The sequence below is a fragment of the Haemaphysalis longicornis genome, unplaced genomic scaffold (assembly GCF_048455015.1).
Source record: "Haemaphysalis longicornis isolate Haplotype H1 unplaced genomic scaffold, Haemaphysalis longicornis Haplotype H1 scaffold_177, whole genome shotgun sequence".
NCBI classification, from domain to species: Eukaryota; Metazoa; Arthropoda; class Arachnida; order Ixodida; family Ixodidae; genus Haemaphysalis; species Haemaphysalis longicornis.
Genome location: NW_027526280.1, coordinates 400580 through 420933, shown reverse-complemented (window position 1 = coordinate 420933; position 20354 = coordinate 400580). Strand labels below are relative to the sequence as shown.

General features: G+C 48.7%; 1 protein-coding gene across 1 annotated transcript in view; it reads right to left on the bottom strand.

Annotated features, from left to right (window-relative positions):
• LOC144166527 (uncharacterized) overlaps positions 1-15367 on the bottom strand; it is a 41536-nt gene extending 26169 nt beyond the window's left edge. Inside the window, exons 1-3 of the mRNA XM_077696034.1 lie at positions 13793-15367; positions 5136-5585; positions 1006-1194 (exon numbers count right to left, since the gene is read on the bottom strand). Of these exons, the coding sequence (XP_077552160.1) occupies positions 1006-1194; positions 5136-5585; positions 13793-14994 (1841 nt within the window). The 5' untranslated portion in view covers positions 14995-15367. The remainder of the gene's footprint in view (positions 1-1005; positions 1195-5135; positions 5586-13792) is intronic.
• Between the last annotated feature and the right edge of the window lie 4987 nt (positions 15368-20354).

The following is a 20354-nucleotide window of genomic DNA, read 5'->3' as shown; positions in this document are numbered from 1 at the left end:
ATACAATACCCGAGAACAATACCCATGGATTCAGCGTTCGTCACACATCCTACGCATTGCAGTTGTTATAACATTGCACTGCTTTCAAACAACTTTTCGCCAACGGATATTGATATTCCCACGCTGTTGACTCATTCGCTACTTATGCATTTTCTTTCTGTTTACTTATCTCAGAATAGGTATTGCATAGTTTTTCTTGTTGCAGTTTTGTTGTACTGTTTTTTTTGTTATCTTGTCTTATTTTTCGTCTCTAATTCTTTTTCAACAAAATGTGTGAAATGATGGTACATTATGTGCATGAAATACCCATTATTTACTCCATAACACAAGCTGACCTAATTCTTTGAGCTATGTTAAGCATACTTTTCTCCTTTATCCTATTTTGTAAATAAGCATATGTGTATAGATGCGGATATGTATATGTATGTGTGTTTGTATTGCATTGCCCATAGTTTTTTGAAAATCTGTAATGATGTGTTTTACTTTATATTCACCAAAACTTCCACTTTTTTTTTTTTTTCATTGTTTTCCCAAGTTGTAAAATACTTGTTTGTACAAAATTGCGTGTACTCAAGACGCTACGCAAGAACTATTGCATATTACAAAACCGTACGGGACAAAACAAAATGGGGGGTCTTGGGCTCCGGCAAGCTGCAAATGCGCAGCTTTTTCCCTTTTGCTCCCCCTCTCTCTCAAGAGAAAAATAAAGATTTGATTTCATTTGGTCGGAATGGAATGGATTCTAGCAAGAAGGCTTGAATCCAGGCTAGAATCCCTGTTGTGGGAAATGAGAGTCAGGGTGAGACGATTCAGATAAAGCCTTTTCCCGGCACCTCTTGCATTCATATGTGCCCGTGCGGTCTGGTTACGCCCATAAGAGTTCCTCACGCACGCTGGTAAAAAAGGCACTCTGAAGTGATGAGATGATGATTCATCAGAGCTACCGCACATCTGTGCTCAAAGACGTGGCTACAAAGGGCCCCAGCTGGGCAGAGGAGGGCGCACCTGATGGTCATCTTGGAGAGGAAGGGGTTCCGGGCGAGCATGTTCTGCAGCACGCTGATGGAGCTCTCCGGGATGGCGTCCGAGCTCTTGATGTGCACCTCCACCAGGCTGCGGCGGCACTGGCCCACCAGGATGGCCAGCAGCTGCGCCGTCAGGTGGTCCAGCCGGGGAACACTCAGCGTCACCTGCCTGCACGACACCAGGGGGGAAGGCGTCGAGGCTCGAGCACCCACCTTTCAATCACAGTATACTGCCGTGAGCCACACCTTCTGTTTTGTTCCCTTATGCGTCTTGTTGCCAGCGAATGGCTATGCCCAGCTGTCTTACCTGTTTTCAAAGGCAAGCGCGTCTTTCCTTCCTTTACTTCTGTATGCCACGCGTAGCAGGCTATTTGATTTGATAGGGAGTTTCACCCTGTTGTGACTGGACTAGGATATTCTTTGATTGCCACCGTTCTCAATCTAATTTGATAGTTCTGAAAATAGTAACGAGGAGAGATAAATGCTTGAAGGGAAAGCGAGACGACTTTTGATTGGCCAACACTCAACTAGTGTGTGCGCTGCTCCTTCGCCGCTCCTTTGCCACTTGTATTTATTTCTGGATTGTTGTGGAGCACAAGTTTACTCCAGTAAACCTTGTTCACTGGAGCGAACTTGGCCCTGTATCGTTCTTGGCTATGTGACAATACGATGGCATGATGCCTGGTTGGTAATTGCTCTGCACAGTCCTTCCCGCAGGCCGTTCGTATCAAAACCCACAATTCTATCCCTAGGCTAGCGAGGCCGAAGAGCGGAATCATTTTAGCAGTTGGTAAAAAGAATAGGAGGGGTGTTCAAAGTGAACCCCTAGATTGCACTGGGTGCATACAGGAATGCCACGATTGTAAATACCTGGCACTAGAGGTCGATGTACCAATGGTTGGACAGTTGACGTGTCCAACTGCTGCTGGCCATGTTTCTTACGTCTCCCACTTATGCTACAAGTGCAAGTAAAACCACCATATGACAAACCTCGCAATCTAACAAATCTTTTCATTTCTGGATCTTTGTCCCCACTGAAAACCATGTGTATTTTTTCACAGTGTCTGGAGTGCCATCTGACGGCACCTGAACATTTAATGCTAAGGTGGGAGCAAGACGGGACATCTGCCGTTGTGCTCAATTTTTTTTTTCCATCTTCAGTTTAAATTTTAGTTTTTATGGCTTAGGTTAGTTTTCGGAATTTCAAATGATTGCTTTTTCGTGTTTTAGTTATGTTATCTTAGGTTACATTAGGTTCGGGAGACTGAAATGGTGCAGCATTTTGTTTACAAAACGCCAGTGAACATCGCTTTAACATTCTTGTATTACAGCGCACTACAAACAGGACACAGGGAAGGACGCAGACACAGCCCTGACTAACAACTGAGGGGTTTATTGGGAAAGTGAACATATATACGATGCAATCAAACACAAAACCAATATCAAGTGTGAACAAAGTATGCACTCTCATCTCATTGACGGTTGGCCAGAAATTTTAGTTCTTTTTCTGATAGGGCTACAGAAGGCATGCTGATGCACTTGTCACTCTGCCGATGAATTTCGAAGGCCTCGATGATTTCTCGGGTGATCTTATGAATTCCTCTTCCTATCAGCTTGCACTTATCGTACTGTGGTTTGCACCCGCACTGCTTACAGTGGGCGGCTAGGTGCCCTTCCGCGACAAGCTTTTCTACTTTGCTGTGATGCTCCCGAAGCCGGTCGTTGATACATCTTCCAGTTTGTCCTATGTAGCTCCTCTTGCAGTCCAAGGGCAATGAGTATACTACTTCCTCCTTGCATGCCACAAACTGATTGTGGTGCCTCGTGCCACATTCCCGACGCTTCCTCTCCCTTGTGTTTACTTTTCAGCACAACCGGATAAGTTTTTCCGGTGCCGAGAACACTACATTCACGCCTGCGCGCTTGCCCGTCTTTTTTAGGTTGTGCGCAACTGCGTGGATGTACAGCACTACAACTACATTTTTTCTTTTCTCTTTTTCTTGATTTGCAGCTTGAGTATCATCTGAAACCTGCCTGCAAGCTGCTTTGAGCATGGCCTTTGCAACTGTCAATAAAAGATGCGAGGGGTACCCTGCTGAGCGAAGGCGGGTGCCCTGTTGTTGAAACGCCACTTCCGTGCGATGAGCACAAGTCTTCCGCAAAGCACTTTCGAAAGATGACTTAACAATGCCTCTCTTGACAAGCTTTGAGTGCGCAGATGAAAAGGGGAGGATCGGTTTCATGCTTCGTGGCTCATAGCACCAGCAAGTATGTGACTCAGAAAAATGTAACCTGAGGTCAAGAAACCTTATCGAATCCCCTTCCGGTCACATGTGAATCCCCTGAGTCACATACTTGCTGGTGCTATGAGCGCCAGGAAACTGGCTATCCGAATGGATTGCGGAAACGCTGGAGAGTCCCAGTTGCATCAGTCCCACTTGGGCGTACGCTTAGCACACCACTTGCTTCGTTTGTTTAGACAGCGAAGCTTCTTAAAAATCCTATGTGGAGAATGAAATGGTGAGCTGCCAAAGCAGCCGACAAAGACGCCATTTTTTGTTTGTTTGTTTTTTTCTGGAAGGGAACCATTGCGACCCTAGTGGCAACAGCCGCGACCAAAAAAATCTAGAAATTTAAAAATATTGCTCTTGGCTTCACATATTCTGGCTAATAATTTGGTGGCATTATCAACCCAAGGCTAAAACATAAGAACTACATGTTTTTGAATTGCCTATGTTGCCGCCAAGCAATTACTTTTGTTGAACTACTTCCAGGTGTGCAGTGAAAAGGCGTAAGGGGGGGGGGGGGGATGCGAAAATGTACCGGTACGTCAGTGACAGCAAAAGGGTTAAAGGGATAGAGAGCCAAATTTTGTGGAGTATCCCAAACGAAAGGGCAGCACTTGAAGCACCGTGAATTCAAAAACGGTTTTCCTGACAGGGCCCTGAAACGTTTGAAAGCGGAATTTTTAGACCCACCAGACTTGCGTATGCTGCCAAGACAAAATCTGTCAACGACGACAGTGAGCTGTGTGGCAACATACTTTTAAGTGTACGCGAGATGTAAAGAGGTATTTAAAAACTTGTCCCCAACTAAAACAACAATGAAGTGCAGTCTTCTTTCCCATTCCTTTATAGGGTTTCGAATCACCGAAAAGTGCCAATATCTTGACAAAAAGGCGTCAAAATTCTTCCCTCTATCAGAAAAACAGCTGTCGCAACTGGGACCGAACCCACGTCCTTAAGATCCCGGCACAACGCCTCAGCCACTGAGCCACTACAGCAGGTAACAGCCGTTTTTTTCCCTGTGGTGATATTCGGTTCCCAGACGGGTGCAAACCTGGTACTTGCGGTGTGACCAAAAAAGCAAATTAAACACACCGATAGACCATTCACTGCCCCAATGCTAACCTAATAGATAGAAAACAATCATTATTTGTAAAAAGTATGCAAGGAGATGACCTTACAAGACATTTCACAGTAAAAAAAATTACTGTCCTTGGCAAAACAAAAAAAAAACATTACCAATGCTGGGGCTCAGGCCATTCGCATAAGATCAGCAATTCTATCCCCAGGCTACTGACGCAACACAGTGGAGTTGTTTCAGAAGTTGGCGAAAAGGAATAGGAGTGTCCCAAGTGAACCAGTAGTCTGTACAGAAGTGCCGAGATTGCAGCTATCTGGGAACAGACTGTCACTTTGTCTCTCACGCTGGCCACAGAGGTCAGTTAAATCGCTGCTTTATATAATCTCCTCATCCACTCCTGCCTACTACAGAAGAAGGATGATGATGATGGTTGGGTGTTAATGGCGCAATGCCGACTGGGGCAAAGAGCACCAAAACAGTTGTTAGTATATATGAGAGATAAAGACGTAAACACTAAAATTGCTCAACAATAACAAAAGTAAGATCAGTGAAAGACAATGAGGATGGCTGGTGTAGAAGGCCAGTTTGCAATTATGTGTGGTATGAAATTAGGTGTAAAAATTTTACTTCCGCTAAATAGTTAAAAATGCGCTTGACAGAATACATGGGACCATCAGACAGGAAAAACGCTGGGTGACCACAGAAGAAGGACAAAGCAGAATAAGGGAGGCAAGGATGACGCACCTGAGGCAGGGGCCCGAGGCGAGCGCCGCGAAGATCTCAGACAGCGGCACGGAGTCCTCAGAGTCGTCGTACGCCCGGCGCACGTCGAGGCGGAAGCGGCGCAGTCCCTGGCTCGCCTTGAGGGCCGCACAGAGCGCATCACCCAGCTCGGTCACGTTGGCCACCTCGTCCTCCATGTCGTCCTCAAGGCCGCCAGGGCCCCCGCCGCCAAAACTGGCGCCCCCGCCCACGTACTCGACGGTGAGCGAGCGCAGCGCCCGGTTTGAGGCCAGTGTGGCGTACACCGACCGCAGCGCCTCCCCGACGAGCCCCCAGTGGCACACCTGCACGTCGGTGGCGCACGACAGGCCGCACGCCAGCGAGGGCGACACCGATGCCGGCAGGTGCAGTGACAGAGGGAACTGGGCGCGTGGCTCCAGCTTCAGCGTCTCCAGCAGCACCTGGTCATCCCTGGAAAGGGGAGAGGGGGAACCGAACACTGATTGCGGTGTTTAACGTGCCAAAGCTACACAGCCGATGAGGCACGCCGTAGTGCAGGGCTGCGGATTAATTTTGACCACCTAGGGATCGTTAAAGTGTGCTGAAATCTTGACACATCGTGCTTTCGCTTTTCAACTCCGTCAGAAAAGCAGCCACCGCAGCAGGGGTTGAACCTGCGTCCTCGGGCTCAGCAGAACAACATCTTAGCAACTGAGCCCCCACAGCAGGTACAAAGCAGTCAGACCGCAGTCAGCTCAGTTTGCTTTGTGCCGCATAACACACTGTTTACGCCAACCACAGTGTTCAGAGCATTCCCTCAATGCAAAAGGAGTAGTCTGTAACTGTACATACATGCACGTCTCTCTGAAACTCTTTGCCTCAATAAATCCCAAGATCCAAATTCAACAGCAGTGGCCAAAATTTCGTATTAGGAAGAATTGCAACCGTCAGTGAATTTTTAGATGCAACGCATCTCATTCACCCGCCTTGTCCCTGCATCTGCATCCGTCGACGTCCGCCCCTCCCCCATTCTCCTCGCCGCGCCAGCTGCGTTATCCGCCGCTCACCCCCTCTCCTCTCCGATAGCAAACACTCTCTCGCGAGGGGCATTGGATTGGATTCGATTGGATTTGGATTGGATTGGATTAAAGTGGATTGTGTTGCGTCATAGCTGCGGCAGACGCCCTGGCGCCGGCGCGTCCCCTCACCGTTATGCGCGCTATAGAACGCGGTGCCTGCGCCACTCCGCTCCATCGTCCCAGCGCCGTTCCTCCGCTGTCCAACGCTGCAACGTGAACCCCCTATGCGTCGCATCTACACAGGGGTTCCCGCGAGGGGAGGTGGGAGTTTTTTTTTATGTTCATTCTTTAAATTGTCCAGCCTGCCCTTTGACACTAACTAGGAGTCGCCGACAACACATGTTCTTCGAATGCCATCGTTTTACACGTTCCTCATGGAAGTATACCTGAGGGTGGAAGTACCATTTGCCACTGTAAATGATACGTTGTGAATACTTGATCTCTGCTGAAAAATTGGCTACACGTCTGCTCGCGTTGCTGCAAATGTCGTTGAAAGATGATAGTCGTATGCCGCCCCTGCCATGTAACTGGCTCAATCCATCAATGCAAGGCATGGAGAGTTCAATTTTGCTGCGTCTGCAGAGCTGTCACGCTATCTGTTGGGACTTGGCACTCGGGCAACAAGCGTGAGCCTTGGGCACCGGTGTTGTTTGCACTTTGTGGTTAAAACATTGCCTTCAACGCATCTTTTTTTTTACGCGCTATCGCAAAAATTAGAAACATTTACTGTTAATCAAAAGAACACTGCAAAAACCAGTTGCGTATTGACATTCTTCCTCAAATAAGCCCAATAGCCCATTTTTGCTGAGCAGGGTTGACAAGTATGGAGCATTTTTCTAGATATATTACTAAGTGTTTTGCTTACATAAATGTCTCACTCAGGAATTATTTCAACATTAACCGTGCGGCTAAACCGAGGGACAAACAGACAGATCAAAATTCTGCCACTTCAATGGCCCAAGAAAGACTATTCTTTACAACTATCCCAGCTGTGCAAACAACTGAGCGTTTGCACTTACAGCCCTTGTTACAGTTACAGCATAGTGCGACTACTAGGTAGTGTAGCCTTCATCGTATCCATCAGCACACGCTAATCATCGTCCCACTGTTAAGACCACTGCCTCACAAGAGCCGCAGGCAAGGTGCTGTTTACTCTCGGGTAAAATGTTCGGTACAAAATTCAGGTTGCCCAACCAGAAGTCTGCCAGAAAACAATTCAGCGTCTCCAGAAGGTCTAAAATAACTCTTCAAGCAGCCGGACTCGTGCAATATAAATATTTTCCAGTTAAAGAAAATGGTCTCTCTCATGCTCCATTATATATTTTTTTTTCGCTCATCTCAGACGTATCATCTGTTTCGTATAGAGCTCTCTTTGGAATCATTGGTCACAATACTGCTGCTTTAGATGTCCGCAGCGCACGTAAAGAATCCCAAGGTAAAAAGCAAGAAATACGGAACTAATGGATTCTAGAGTTAATAACAACATGCAAACTGCACATGATTGATGAGATAATTTTAAAAAATGAGTCCACAGGGTACTGCATTCAAGGGACCTTATTCTTGAAAAAAAAAAAAAAAGAGACAAAAAGATGGATCAGTTTATTCACAACATATAAGAATGCAGCGCAAGGTGCTGACTTCTGGTGCATTGACAAAGACGACTATGACATTCAGCTTCTAAGCAATTCTGCTACATCCACAGCTGTTTCGGCATTACTACTACTACTATGTATATTTTATTGGCGCAAGGGCGTCTGAGGCCAAAGAGCGCCAAGACAAGCTGTTTCGACATTGCTGTACAACCAGAGGTGTAGGCAAGTTCACAGCTTTCTGCATAAAATTCAAATCCTTGTGTCTGATAGCAGCCATGGCGGTGAAGTGACTACGTTTTGTTTTTGCCGACACGATTCAGCAGACGAAGTGCCTGAGCTCAATTAAGTACCTGAATGCACAAATTAAGCGAGTAAGCGATTACGTGCAAACAGGGTTCTCCCCACGGCGGACGGCAGTGTTTTCGCCGCCCACCACTGAGGCCAATCGCCCACATCTATTACCACCCGGCAACCACCGCCCGCCTCTCAGGCTTCAAGTCTGCTGCACTAGCGGACAGCTTTCTGTGGCTATGCAGTGGAAGCTACGAGCGTGAGGGGCCCACTTCCACAAGCGCACTGTTACAAGAAAGCACGGACGCCGGAGGGAAGCGGCCACACATCGTCATGAGTCACAAACACAGGCCGTGAATCTGGCGGGAATTACAGACGACATGACCTCGGTAGACTGTGAGAGACTTTCCAGCTCTAAAACTCATCTAAACACAACAGAGGAATCACCTCAAAGAGAAGACACTAAACTGTGTCATTCGCTTTGCCGTTGAAGGGCCTGATGTTGAGAGCTTCGTACAGGAAGCTGAGCCAAACTGAAAAATTGGAGGCTTTAGGATGTCGGGAAAACAGAAATAAACTCTCTCGCAGTGTTTCCTGGGTACAATTGCGCTCGAAGGGCTATTATCTAGTCATTTATCAACTGCCCCCCCCCTCCCTCCCCTTGTGTCTTGATATGTCCACCTCTGAAAATATTCTGGAGAGAACCGTGTGTGCATTGTGGACACCAGACACAACGCTTAAAAGCTGCAAAACGGCACGCATCTGTGACAATCTTGAACCACTGCTGCTCGCTATTTGCGATCTCAAGGCGTGCAAATCACAAGTTTAGCGGCAACGTTATGAAGACACCGAGGCACCGACCATGACCGCCCTGGAGCCATCACCATAACTGCCCCGTTATGCAAAAGACCGAGTTGGAAAGGTACAGCTGTCACTAAAAGAGTTTGGGAATATTTGCAATCGATTTCACTGCAAAGCAGTATACCTCTACCAGCCAAGAAAATTTTCCTGCCTGCATCAGGAGAAAACTCCCAGGCTAAATAAAAAACTACCTGCACCGCCAGGGATCAAATCAGGGCCCAAATACAGAAGGTACTCACTACAGTGACGGGGCCCCGTCACTTTAAAATCTGCACTACAGTGACGGGGCCCCCTAAAGTTCCGTCCAGAGGAAACGCAACTCACGTTGAGAGCAGTCTCTCTTGATTTTTACCCAACCGGCCGAACCGCTACCGCTCACTGACTAGCCAGAATCACTGATAATTATTAATCATGATTAATAATTACAGATGCTCGGACTAACTCTAGCTCTATCCAAACGGATCTCCAGCCACCCGAACGCCCGCTTCACAATATTTCAGCGAGAGCAGTCGGTCTTGATTTTTACCTAACCGGCCAAACCGATTCCGCTCACTGACTAGCCAGAGTCACTGTTAATTATTAATCACTGGTAATAATTACAGGAGATCGGGCGTAACTGGCGATGGCTACGTCGGCCTTGGCTCCAGTGAGCGGGAGCGGTTCGGCCGCTTGAGTAAAAAACCAAGACCGACTGCTCTCACCGCGTGAATTGTTTTGCTGTTACAAAACGCTAACCACGCGGCCACACACACACACACACACACGCGCGCGAAAAAAAAAAATCAACAAACACGATGCGAGAATCGAACCACGGACTACAACGTCCGTAGTCAGCAGCTGAACCACTACACCAAATCCCTAAACGAGAAACGGCGCACGCAAAAAAAAAATCAACAAACACGATGTGAGAATCGAACCACGGACTACAACGTCCGTAGTCAGCGGCTGAACCACTACACCTAAACGAGAAACGGCGGCTAATCGGCTGGTTTTGACTTTGTTATATTGAGGGGGCCCCGTCACTGTAGTGCAGATTTTAAAATGACGGGGCCCCGTCACTGTAGTGCAGATTTTAAAGCGACGGGCCCCGTCACTGTAGTCAGTACCAATACAGAAACGAAGCAAAAACCCGACGTCTTATCAATTAAGCTGCGCCCACACGAGGAGACAGACGGTGTACTCAACAAGCACAACAGCGGGTCTCTACCCCCTGTGCTCATTAAAAGCCCTCATGTAAAGTGCACACCGCATAACGTATCATGACAGCATTCACACGGTTTCAATTAGTGGAAAACTGAACTGCATCTGGGGAAATTATCAAGGCCTTGGCAGAGACGCATGAAACAACAGTGAGGGGGTGGCAGTTGGAGATATGACGCCATAGCCGCACGTGCCGCCCTCCTCCTCACCCTTTGCCTGGCACTTCTCTCCATTTTCTTTCCTCGGTCACTGCTGCATTCAAAATTCCGCCCTAGCGAAACCCAGGTAATGGTAGCCAGAGTCTCTGGTTTCACTATTTGTAGAGTCACAAGTGTGAATTCAAGTGGCACCGCATGTATAATCGTTGCGGGTGTCGTTTACAGCTCCACCATCCAACCACCTTGACAGCATGGATTGCAGCCAAATCTTTTTTCTACACCTGAAACATTCCGAAGCTTTACTGAAATGTTTCAGGGCTTCCTTGACACGGCAGGGCGAAATTTCGATGTGCTATTCGCATTCATCTCCAGATAAAATGATAGGACTCTGTATGTGTAGGTGGTCACTAAATAAAATGGACCAAGCAAGCAGTGTGCAAAAACTGTTGGTGGAAAACCTTCTCACCTGCACCTTCTGTCGAAACAGCTGAGTGCAGGTGCACCTTTCATTAGTCATTGCATATCAATTTTCTCGGTTTTGCCCACAGCGGATTTCGACTGATTGTGGCCTTGTGCAGAGCGAGCAGCTTGCATACTGCGGCATGTGCCGATTACGTTTAATGATTTACATTCAGCATCGAGATATGTGCACCGGGAGCTTGTTTATTGCCGTTTTATTGGTGCCATTGGAGCAAGCAGACAATGCAAAATATAAGGGCTGCCGGTTTATATATTGGCTGTGTGTTCGTTGCATAAACGCTAGCAAGGGCTCTATCATGTGTGAATCTTCCTCGGCGACTAACTTTACAGTCAACAGATGGTATTCACTGAAAAGTTGAGCGGGCGATTTCTTTGCTTGGCAACACTGGAAAAACCACTATGTCTGTGCCAGCTGTGCCTGCGCTTGCACTTAGCGCCCGCATCTCGCAGAAAAAAACACCGGTGTGCGTCATCTGCCCCGTTTCAACCAGATTCTCAGCCGTAGTGCCAACAGATATATTATTGCTCACACTCGCATTACGCGGTGGCGTTCTCCATGCCCTCAAGAACTCCACAACACCGGAGAACGAAACCGCGGCTATGAACGAAAGCGACACGGTGTACAAGAGGCCGACGATTCAGTTTCCTACGCCCATAGATGTTGATATAAATGCCCTTTCATTAATGCGTGCTTGAGTGCAAGTACCAAATAATGGTTTTGAGAAAATGTTTCGTGCGTACGCCGATTTAGATACGACAATAGCGTACCGGCTGGTACATGCAACGACGTGTCCCGAGCCGTGCTCATCAGTCAGCACAAGTGCTGGCGAATTGCAAGTGCCCCGTGAACAAATCGCTCGAGTCTGGCATCCACACGGCAAAATTTTCAGTCCCAATATTTCCGTTTTTGTAGGGGCGATCGGCTTTCACTATACTCGGTGACAACTTAAGAACGGCACCAGGAAGTTGCCGCTGTGCCTTATCACCGTAGCCGGATGTTTCTCCGCGCGGCACAAGTGGGGCGTTACTGGGAATATTTTGAACAAGGCGTGAGCCGTTCCCGTGATTTTTTGGACTTAATATGCTTATAAACGACTCCAGTGACGACAAACAAACTGCGTGAGACAAGACAGGCGATATCGCGCATTCATAGCAAACCCCTTTCAAAACGCGCGCACTGACGTCACGGGTCCGGCGCTTTGGCGGAGCGATAAACTACATGAGGTGGTGCTGTTCTTGAGTTGTAACCGAGTATAGCATATGCGCGCAACTCGGTACATTTCGACGCATTTGTACGCATACGTACGATCTGAAGTTTTTACCACTCTGCCTAGTCATGCGACGATTTCAACCATTTCTGGCGATAGGTAAATCACAGGGCGCTGCATGGAACAGTGGTTTACGTTGAACTATTACTTTGCATTCGGTGGGGCACAGTTTAAGACATCATCAAACAGCTCTTGCCATTGTGTGCCGTGCCTTATCGGGAGCCAACACGGACAAGTACCGTCATCTTGTAGCGCCCCTGACGTAATCAGCGACACGTGATTTGGCAGCGTCGCCTTAGCAACACAGACGCTGGTGGCGCACACACATGGTATCCCGCATGCGTGCCACACCAGTGAATACAACCTATAAAATAAGAACATCATGAACATGCTATGCCGAATTTGAACGTCACGGTTACACAGCTTCACTGCATGCCAGCCACTGTAAAGGATTAACTCTTTTGTGACCGCTCCCATAGGCCATCGATCACATATGATCGATGGTTTCGCACGCCTGCAGAATACAAATTTTCACTCAATTTTCAATCGAACACCTAGCGACATCTAGGAGATAGTTTGAAAACTGGAGTTTTTTCTTTTGTGAAGTTTCTTCTTTTATTGCCAGGCGGCAACGCATCATATTTTACTCTGACGGGCAGTGGTTTCGAATGCAAACAAACATGGTGTCATACCCGCGCGCGAGCACGATAAGAAATTCGCGTCATCTCGTCTCGCGTATCTTCGCCTTCTACTGTGGATTTTAACGATGAGAGTGGCAGTGAAGAGTCGGAACACAACTTTAGAGATCGGATTTCAGCTCGAGTGAGGATTCGAGTGTCGATCAACCTGGAACAGCAGATCGGGCTCAAAGGTGGGTGTTGGTTTCGGTTTCAATTGACTCTGGAGTAGGCATGTGCGCTCGAAATATGTTCTCGCTGGTTTATATCTGTTCGCTAGAGTGTTAAATACCTATGGTGGTGATCTCCTGCACACCAACCCAGAAACGGATAGAGTTTTCGCCGAGACGAGAGCCCTACGTGTAGCTGGGCAACGACTTAGCCATGGCCCTAGTGCCAAAGAGATCACACACAAACAAAAAACCAGTTACGCCTAGCTGCATCAAACGTTTGCGATGAAGAAACAAAGCATTGTGTCAGATTTTGTATACCCTGAAATAATTTTATTCTTTTTGAATATTTTTATATTTATGCTTTTTTCTATCTCTTTCTGTACTTTTTTAACTAAGTTCTTACTTTCGGATTTTTTCATGGTGTTATCATCAGTGTTGAAGTAAAACATGGTATTGTATGTCAAAGAACACATAATTAGATGCATTTTGGTATATGCTGAAGCAGGATGGTGCCTTTGCTTTATGTAATAAAAAATTTGTGCCGAGACCTCCCTTTTTCATCCCTTATTCTGGCGATCCCGAAAGAGTATTATGCTCGCAGTCTAGAAAAACGAATCGCTGTGGCCGAAATCAAAAACCGATATTCATTAGCTAATGAAAGATTCGCAAGCACGTTCAGCTGTGTAGACAGCAGGTGTTGGGTCAGGAAGTGTGACGCCAATAGCTTTCAAACACCGCTTGCTCGGTCTGTTTTATTTTGTGGCCGCCTGTACATGCCCACATTGACGTAAAACGTTAGGCCAAAAGTATATGTCAAAACAAAAACTCCAACCACTCTCACTAGCAAAAACATTTCCCTTTCCAATGTGTGTTGCACAATTTAAATTTCGCATACTCACTCAGCATTATGCGATGAGCCGAGTACCTCTGGCAACACAAGGGTCTTCAGCGTTGCATTCGAACTGAGAGCATGGCACAACCTTGCAACGACGTCGCCTTCAAAGGACGAGTCCAGCAAGCTGAGCGACTCCAACGTGCAGTTTGTGAGGAGAGCTTCAGCTATGTGCGTCGCACCTTCACCATCAATGCTGCAGTTCTTAAGCGCCAGCGTTTCGAGGGGATGATGCCTCATCAAGAAGTGCGCCAGGGCTTCCCCGATTGTCCGCCCTACGTTCGTGGACTCCAATGTCAGGTGCTGGAAGGACAGGTTGCCCTCCAGAGCCGCAAACAGGTCGGTGACACAGTGGAGGCAGACGTGGCGGGAAGTGGCGTGCCCCCGGAGAGCGGAGTGCTTGCAGGTCGTTCCAGCCTTGCAGAGCCCGAACAGAGCGACCTTGCGGATCACCCGGTTGCTGCGAAAAACCTCCGCCATGGCGTCGCACGCCGAAGACCTCACGCTGTCCTGCAGGCTCAGCTCCGTCAGCCGACGACACGCTACAAGCGCGAGCAGCAGCGTCGCGGCAGATTCGGGCGACAACTGATTGCCGACGAGTTTGACCGTGGCCAGGGAGGCAGCGTTGGCCCTCAGCACCTCGGCCACCTTGGGAGCGAGAGAGTCGCCGATGTGCACGTAGGAGAGCTCGAGGTCGCGCAGGCACTGCGGGGGACCGAAGGCGTCCAGGAGTCCGCACTCGGGCTCCAGCCGGTACCGGGGTCGCACTACGACACGCTGCAGGTTGGGGGCGGGACCCACGATGAACGACGCCACGAACGACAGCCGCTCGACGTGCACTCGGTCGTGCACGCGCACCTCGTGGATGCACAGGTGCTGCCTCGGCAGCCAGGCCATGAGGAACGCGCCGTCGTTCTCGTTGCCGCCGTTTCGAAACCGAGCCCCGAAGTCGTCGCGGTCGTCGTAGGAGCGCAGGCATAGCTTGCCGGGCTCGAATTCCGTCAGCACTAACCTCGCCGGACGTAGGGCCTGGTTCCAGGACGCGAGGTCGTCGATGAGCCAGCACTCCGTCGAAGTGTCCGCCGAACAGGCCCGCTCCGTGTTCAGGCCCCGAAGGAGACGTTCGAGGCTCCATCGCCACGGGTAACGGCTCGACTCGGTGGCTCCGGCACGTTGCCTGAGCTGTAGCGGCCGCAGTAGGGCGTCCATGCCGGTGGCAGAGAGGTGGTTGAAAAAACGGCGACGACTTTGCGCTGCAAATAGACGCTAGATCTTACGAACGTGCGCTAGAAAAACGCACATTCAATGAGCGCATATGCGAGGGTCCAATTGAATGGAAGCCGCGGTACTCGCCGCACCGCACCAACCCTAGCAGCCCGGCCTAGGGCCATGGCGATCTCATTCGCGCCATTTTCACGGCAGATTACACCCGATCACACCACGCTGCTACTAGCTGGCTAATGTTTACACTACAGGCGCGTTATCTCGTGGGCACAGGTCGAAGAGTCTGCTCAACACACAAAGGCTTATACGGGCACAACGAACTAACGCCGCCTCAGCGAGTTGGCCATTTCACAGCTTCGCAACCGGCTAGGCTAGCTTTGCCTTGGCTTGGCTAGTCACTGGTTGTTTGTTGTTTTGGTTTGCCTGTTTGTTTTCTCCAATGTGCTTCTAACCCATGGAGGAAAAAAAAGCTCCATGTTCTAACCCATAGACCCTGGTTATATTCCTGATGTCAGCCGGAATATCTTCTTGCTTGTTGAGGTGCCGAGCGTTTGATACCGTTTGCAGCCGAGCACCGAGCTCTAGGAGCTTCTCGGTGTTTGCCAGATCGACGACACCGATAACTGCTTTGTATGTCTTTCGTATGGCAGCGTTCAGACGTTTGGTTACGTTCTTGAGGAAAGCCGCGGCGTGAGCAATGTGGCTGATTGCGAAGGACTGGATCAGCCGTTGCAGGCTAACCTCTCGCACACCAGATCTTCTATTTGCTACTCGCTTAATGAGCAGCGTAGCCGCCGCGAATTTACCAATAAGACGGGTAACTGTTCATGGTTTCTACGGTTCCTCTCAGTCAAGGAAGCCCAGAACTCTGATCTTTGTGACCACAGGGATCGTTTGCCCGTTGCTAGGTCGTAGCACAATTGATGTTGCTCTCTTGCTTGAGCCGTTTTGTCGGTTGAATGATCAGTAGTTCTGATTTACTCGGGGAGTAGACCAGGCCCGTGCCATATTACAGAAAAAAGATTTTGCGCAGCGAAAGACACGGAGAGGGAACGGACGGGACGGGCGCTAACTGGCAACTGGATTTTTTTTTTAATTTTCTTGATGTTTGTTGATGTGTACCGTCACCGGATGCCTGTTAGTTTTTTGTACACGTGTGTGATTCCCCCGAAAGTATATATGCGTACCATTTTTTCAAAATCCACTTGCGAATTGGCGCCCGCCCCGTCCGCCCACTGTTCGTGTCTTTCGCTGCGCTAAATCTTTTCGTAAACAGTCTGGATATTCTTTGAGTAAATGCGGCATGTGTTCTTTGCAGCGAATTCTAAAAGGCGTCAAGTCTGAAGAAGGGCGAGAGGGTAAGGCGTAAGGAGGGGGCTCTGTTTTTTATCCGTACCCTCGGCACTTAATGTGTACAGTCCTCCGCAACACCCGCTTAAGGACATATATATCTGTACAAAAAGGCTGCCGTAACCCTCTTCTGATTGGGGATTTCAATGCCCCCACCACTCATGGGGTTATAACGAAGCTATACAAGAAAATGTACTGCCCTCCTTCACGCAACGCAACACCATGCATTAACGCTGTGTAACGGCTTAACCCTCACTACCCGTACAAGAAACAGTGCTCCCGGGACACCGACCCGGACCTGACTTTCGCACGAAATGCCCCGCATCTCGAACAGCAGAGACTACCCGATACTTTGGGGAGCGACCATCACAGTCTGGCACTCTCTCTTCGCCGCTTTCCTCTCAAGCGTAAAGTCGGTACCCTACCGATTAGCGTCGCTACCCTCACCGATTGGTCCTCGTTTCGCAAGGATCCCACCTCCCTGCCTGATGACATCACGGATCTTGAAGAATGGACATCGCAGCTCCTCTCCTTGGTCCAGAAGCCCACGACCATTATTCCCCTCACTACCAACAATTCCCCTGTGGATTCCCATCTCTCACATCTGTGGGCGGCCCGACGAGGCCTAGTAAACCTCTAGAAGACGCGCAAGCACAATCGCTCGATAAAGCGCCGCGTAGCTGAAGTCACCCACTGCAGCGTGCAGCGCAATATGCTCATACCCTAGAAACTCAAAAGTGGCGCTCATTTTGGGATGAGCTGCAGGGTACGCTTAGCACCAAGCGCGCGTGGCGTATTCTGAAACACCTGCTGGGCTCAAAACCCTCCAAGACTGCCACGAATCACCACATTCAACGTATGATTCATAACTTCCCCCATCCCCCAACCCGTCTTCTAGACACCATACGCATGAATTTCGGGCCCGCAAACTCCACCACCCGTTCCATCAGACGACTACAGGGGTGCTGCGAGTCCTGCGCTCGATTCCCCCTTCACGATTCAAGAATTGCTGCAGGCCTTCTCCCGCATTACCCGCAATACCAGCCCCTGAAAGGATCGAATAACCAACAAGGTCCTACGCAACCTCGACGAAGACACCCTCAACTCCCTCCTTATACCTCTTCAACAAGCAATGGTCGGCCGGCACGCTTCCTCCTCAATGGCGCCATGCCGACATCCCCCTCATCCCGAAGCCGCGCAAACCCATCTCGATTGATAACCTTGGACCTATTTCCCTCACCTCATGCCTAGGTAAACTCTTGGAGAACCTCGTTCACTCCCAGCCTTCTTGGGAGACAATACCTTGACCCTCCCACCATGTTTGGGCTTCAGGCACACCTGTCTACCCAAAATGTGCTTTTATAACTTAAAGAGCAAATTATTGACCGTTTAAGCAAAACACACCCCAGTTCCGTACACTTGCATTAGATGTAAAAGGAGCCTTTGACAACATGTCATGCATGCGGCAATGCTCCAAGGCCTCCAAACAAGAAACTGCGGGGCGGCCACATACAACTTCGTCCGGGCCTCCCTCAAGAACCGCACCGCAACCCTTCGCATAGGTCCCCTCCAATCTGACCATTTCCCGACTCCGCCTAAAATGATACCACAAAGTTCCGCGATCTTCCCTCTACTATTTAACGTAGCCTTTCTTCAAACCCCAGCCCAGCTTTCTGCCATCCCCAATCTTCAGCACGCTTTCTATGCAGACGACGTTACGTTGGGGACAAACACTGGATCCCCCGGAGAGCAACAAGACATTCTCCAACAGGCCATTGATTGTACACTCAAGTAGCTGCAAGAGAGTGGCCTGTCATGTGCTCCACATAAATCCGCACTCATCGTTCTTCGAATCCGCACCCGAGGCCGACCCGCAAACCTCACTTCGGGCCCGACCGCTACGATCGATTCCACGCCCGTTCCCGAAGTGCCCTTGCTTCGTATTCTTGGTGTGACGTTCCAAGCAGACGGCTCTGGGGCGGCAATGCTCCCACAACTTCATGTCACAGTCACTCAGCTCACACATCTCATCAGAAGAATCTGCAACCAGCGCCATGGCCTAATAGAACCAGACACCTGCCGTCTTGTCCAAGCCCTGCTGCTCAACCGCAGCACACACGACACTCCGTACGTCAACCTCAAACCAAAGAAACATGCCAAATTGGACACCCTTATCAGGAAATACTGCAAAATCGCCCTCGGCCTCCCGCCCACTGCTCGGCTTCTGCAATTAGGCATTCACAATCTCCTTTCTGAGCTCCTTGAAACACAACTCACTCGCCTTGCCATCACCCCTACGGGCCGCACGGTTCTGCACAGACTTGCTACCCCACTCCTTCGCCTTTCGACGCCCCCCAGCGTATACCTCCCTCACTCCCCCCTCATCTCTTCGTGTCCCCCATCCCCAAGCACATGCACTGTTCCTTCAATCAAGGCAGAAGACAGGCCCGCGTCAGCTGACTCAGAGCAAAATATCGCAACAAACCGGACACCCGACCCGGTATACGGACGTCGCTCCGTACCCATCCGTCCCGCTCACGCACTAATTGTCGTCGACTCCTAATCGGCCACCATTGCCCTTCTTCATTCACGCACCGCGACGGCTAAAGAGACAGCCATCGTTCTGGAGGCAACCACGGCTTCTTCCAACTACGCGGAAATCCTCACAGATTCGCAACAGGCTTGCCGCGACTACTGTATCGACCGCATCTCGCCTTCAGCTCTCAAGACTCTGTCCCGAATTAAGGATACGCCCCCCCCCCCCCCACCCAGATTGCGTGGACCGCAGGCCATTCTTCCCTCTAGGGAAACGAGGCTACACAAGGCACACGGCAGACAAACGAGGTGGACCGGACTTTCCCGCACCCTCCGTTTACTCCCAAGTCCCTTACCAGTACAGAAAAATTCTATATCGTTATCACCAACTACGTTTTCAGTACCCCCATCCAGTGGCGTAACTAGATAGGATGGCGCCCATGGCAAACATATTTTTTGGGCCCCTGATGATAATAATGATAGTGATTATTATTTTTGAAATATTATTATTATTATTATTATTATTATTATTATTATTATTATTATTATTATTATTATTATTATTATTATTATTATCGTCGTCATCTATGTTGAAAAATGCCATCTTGTGGTTTTGGGAACGCGAATGAGTGACTTTATTGCGTTTGATTCAAAGCCATCGGCGACTTTTGCATCTTACGTGTACGGGCCGGAAAGATGAACCAGATTTTCTAAGAGCTGCGGTTGGCTAAACCAGTTGACTACTCTCAGTTACTGCTGTTTGACTGTGGGGTTTTTGGGAGTAAGGATTCAGTTTGAAACATTTAGAAAGGTAGTTTTTTTTCCTTCTTTTCAGCTGCGAATTACAGCCAGAAGGGTGCAAGCGTCGAGACCAGGTAGCCTGTTCTCTACAATGATCTGGACTTGTTCTAAAGTCATGGCCGAATTGTTTATGTGCAGTTAAAATTGTGCGATATTTAATAATAAACATAATCGTGTTTGCTGTGTGCTTATTTGTCATCTTCACTGTCTATTGTATTCTTACATACGTTGTGGCTAACGGCCAGAAATTTCTGTTGCGTGCCTAAAATGTATCTCTATGTTCAAAGTGCAGCGTTTCATTACAGTTTTTGTGGGGGGCGACTGGTGAGAGGCGGCCGACAACAATAAAAAGAAAAAACTGCAATAAGGGAATTAGTTCTTGATGCACTGCTTGGAACTAAGTTTACAGCTCATTAAACTTTGGTGGCACCAGCGGCAAGGAATAATTTTGAATGCCAATTTCAAACACTAAAGTTTAACAAGCCGTAAAATTAGTTCCGAGCAGTGCAGCAAAAAAAAAAAAAACGGATTCTCTTAACTGCACTCACCAGTGTTGAAAGTATTGGGAAATCTAAAGATTACACTAGTAGGACTAACACTCTTTTGTCTATTTGTTCCTATAAAAATGGTTATTGGTACCTCTAATTATCTTGGTAACT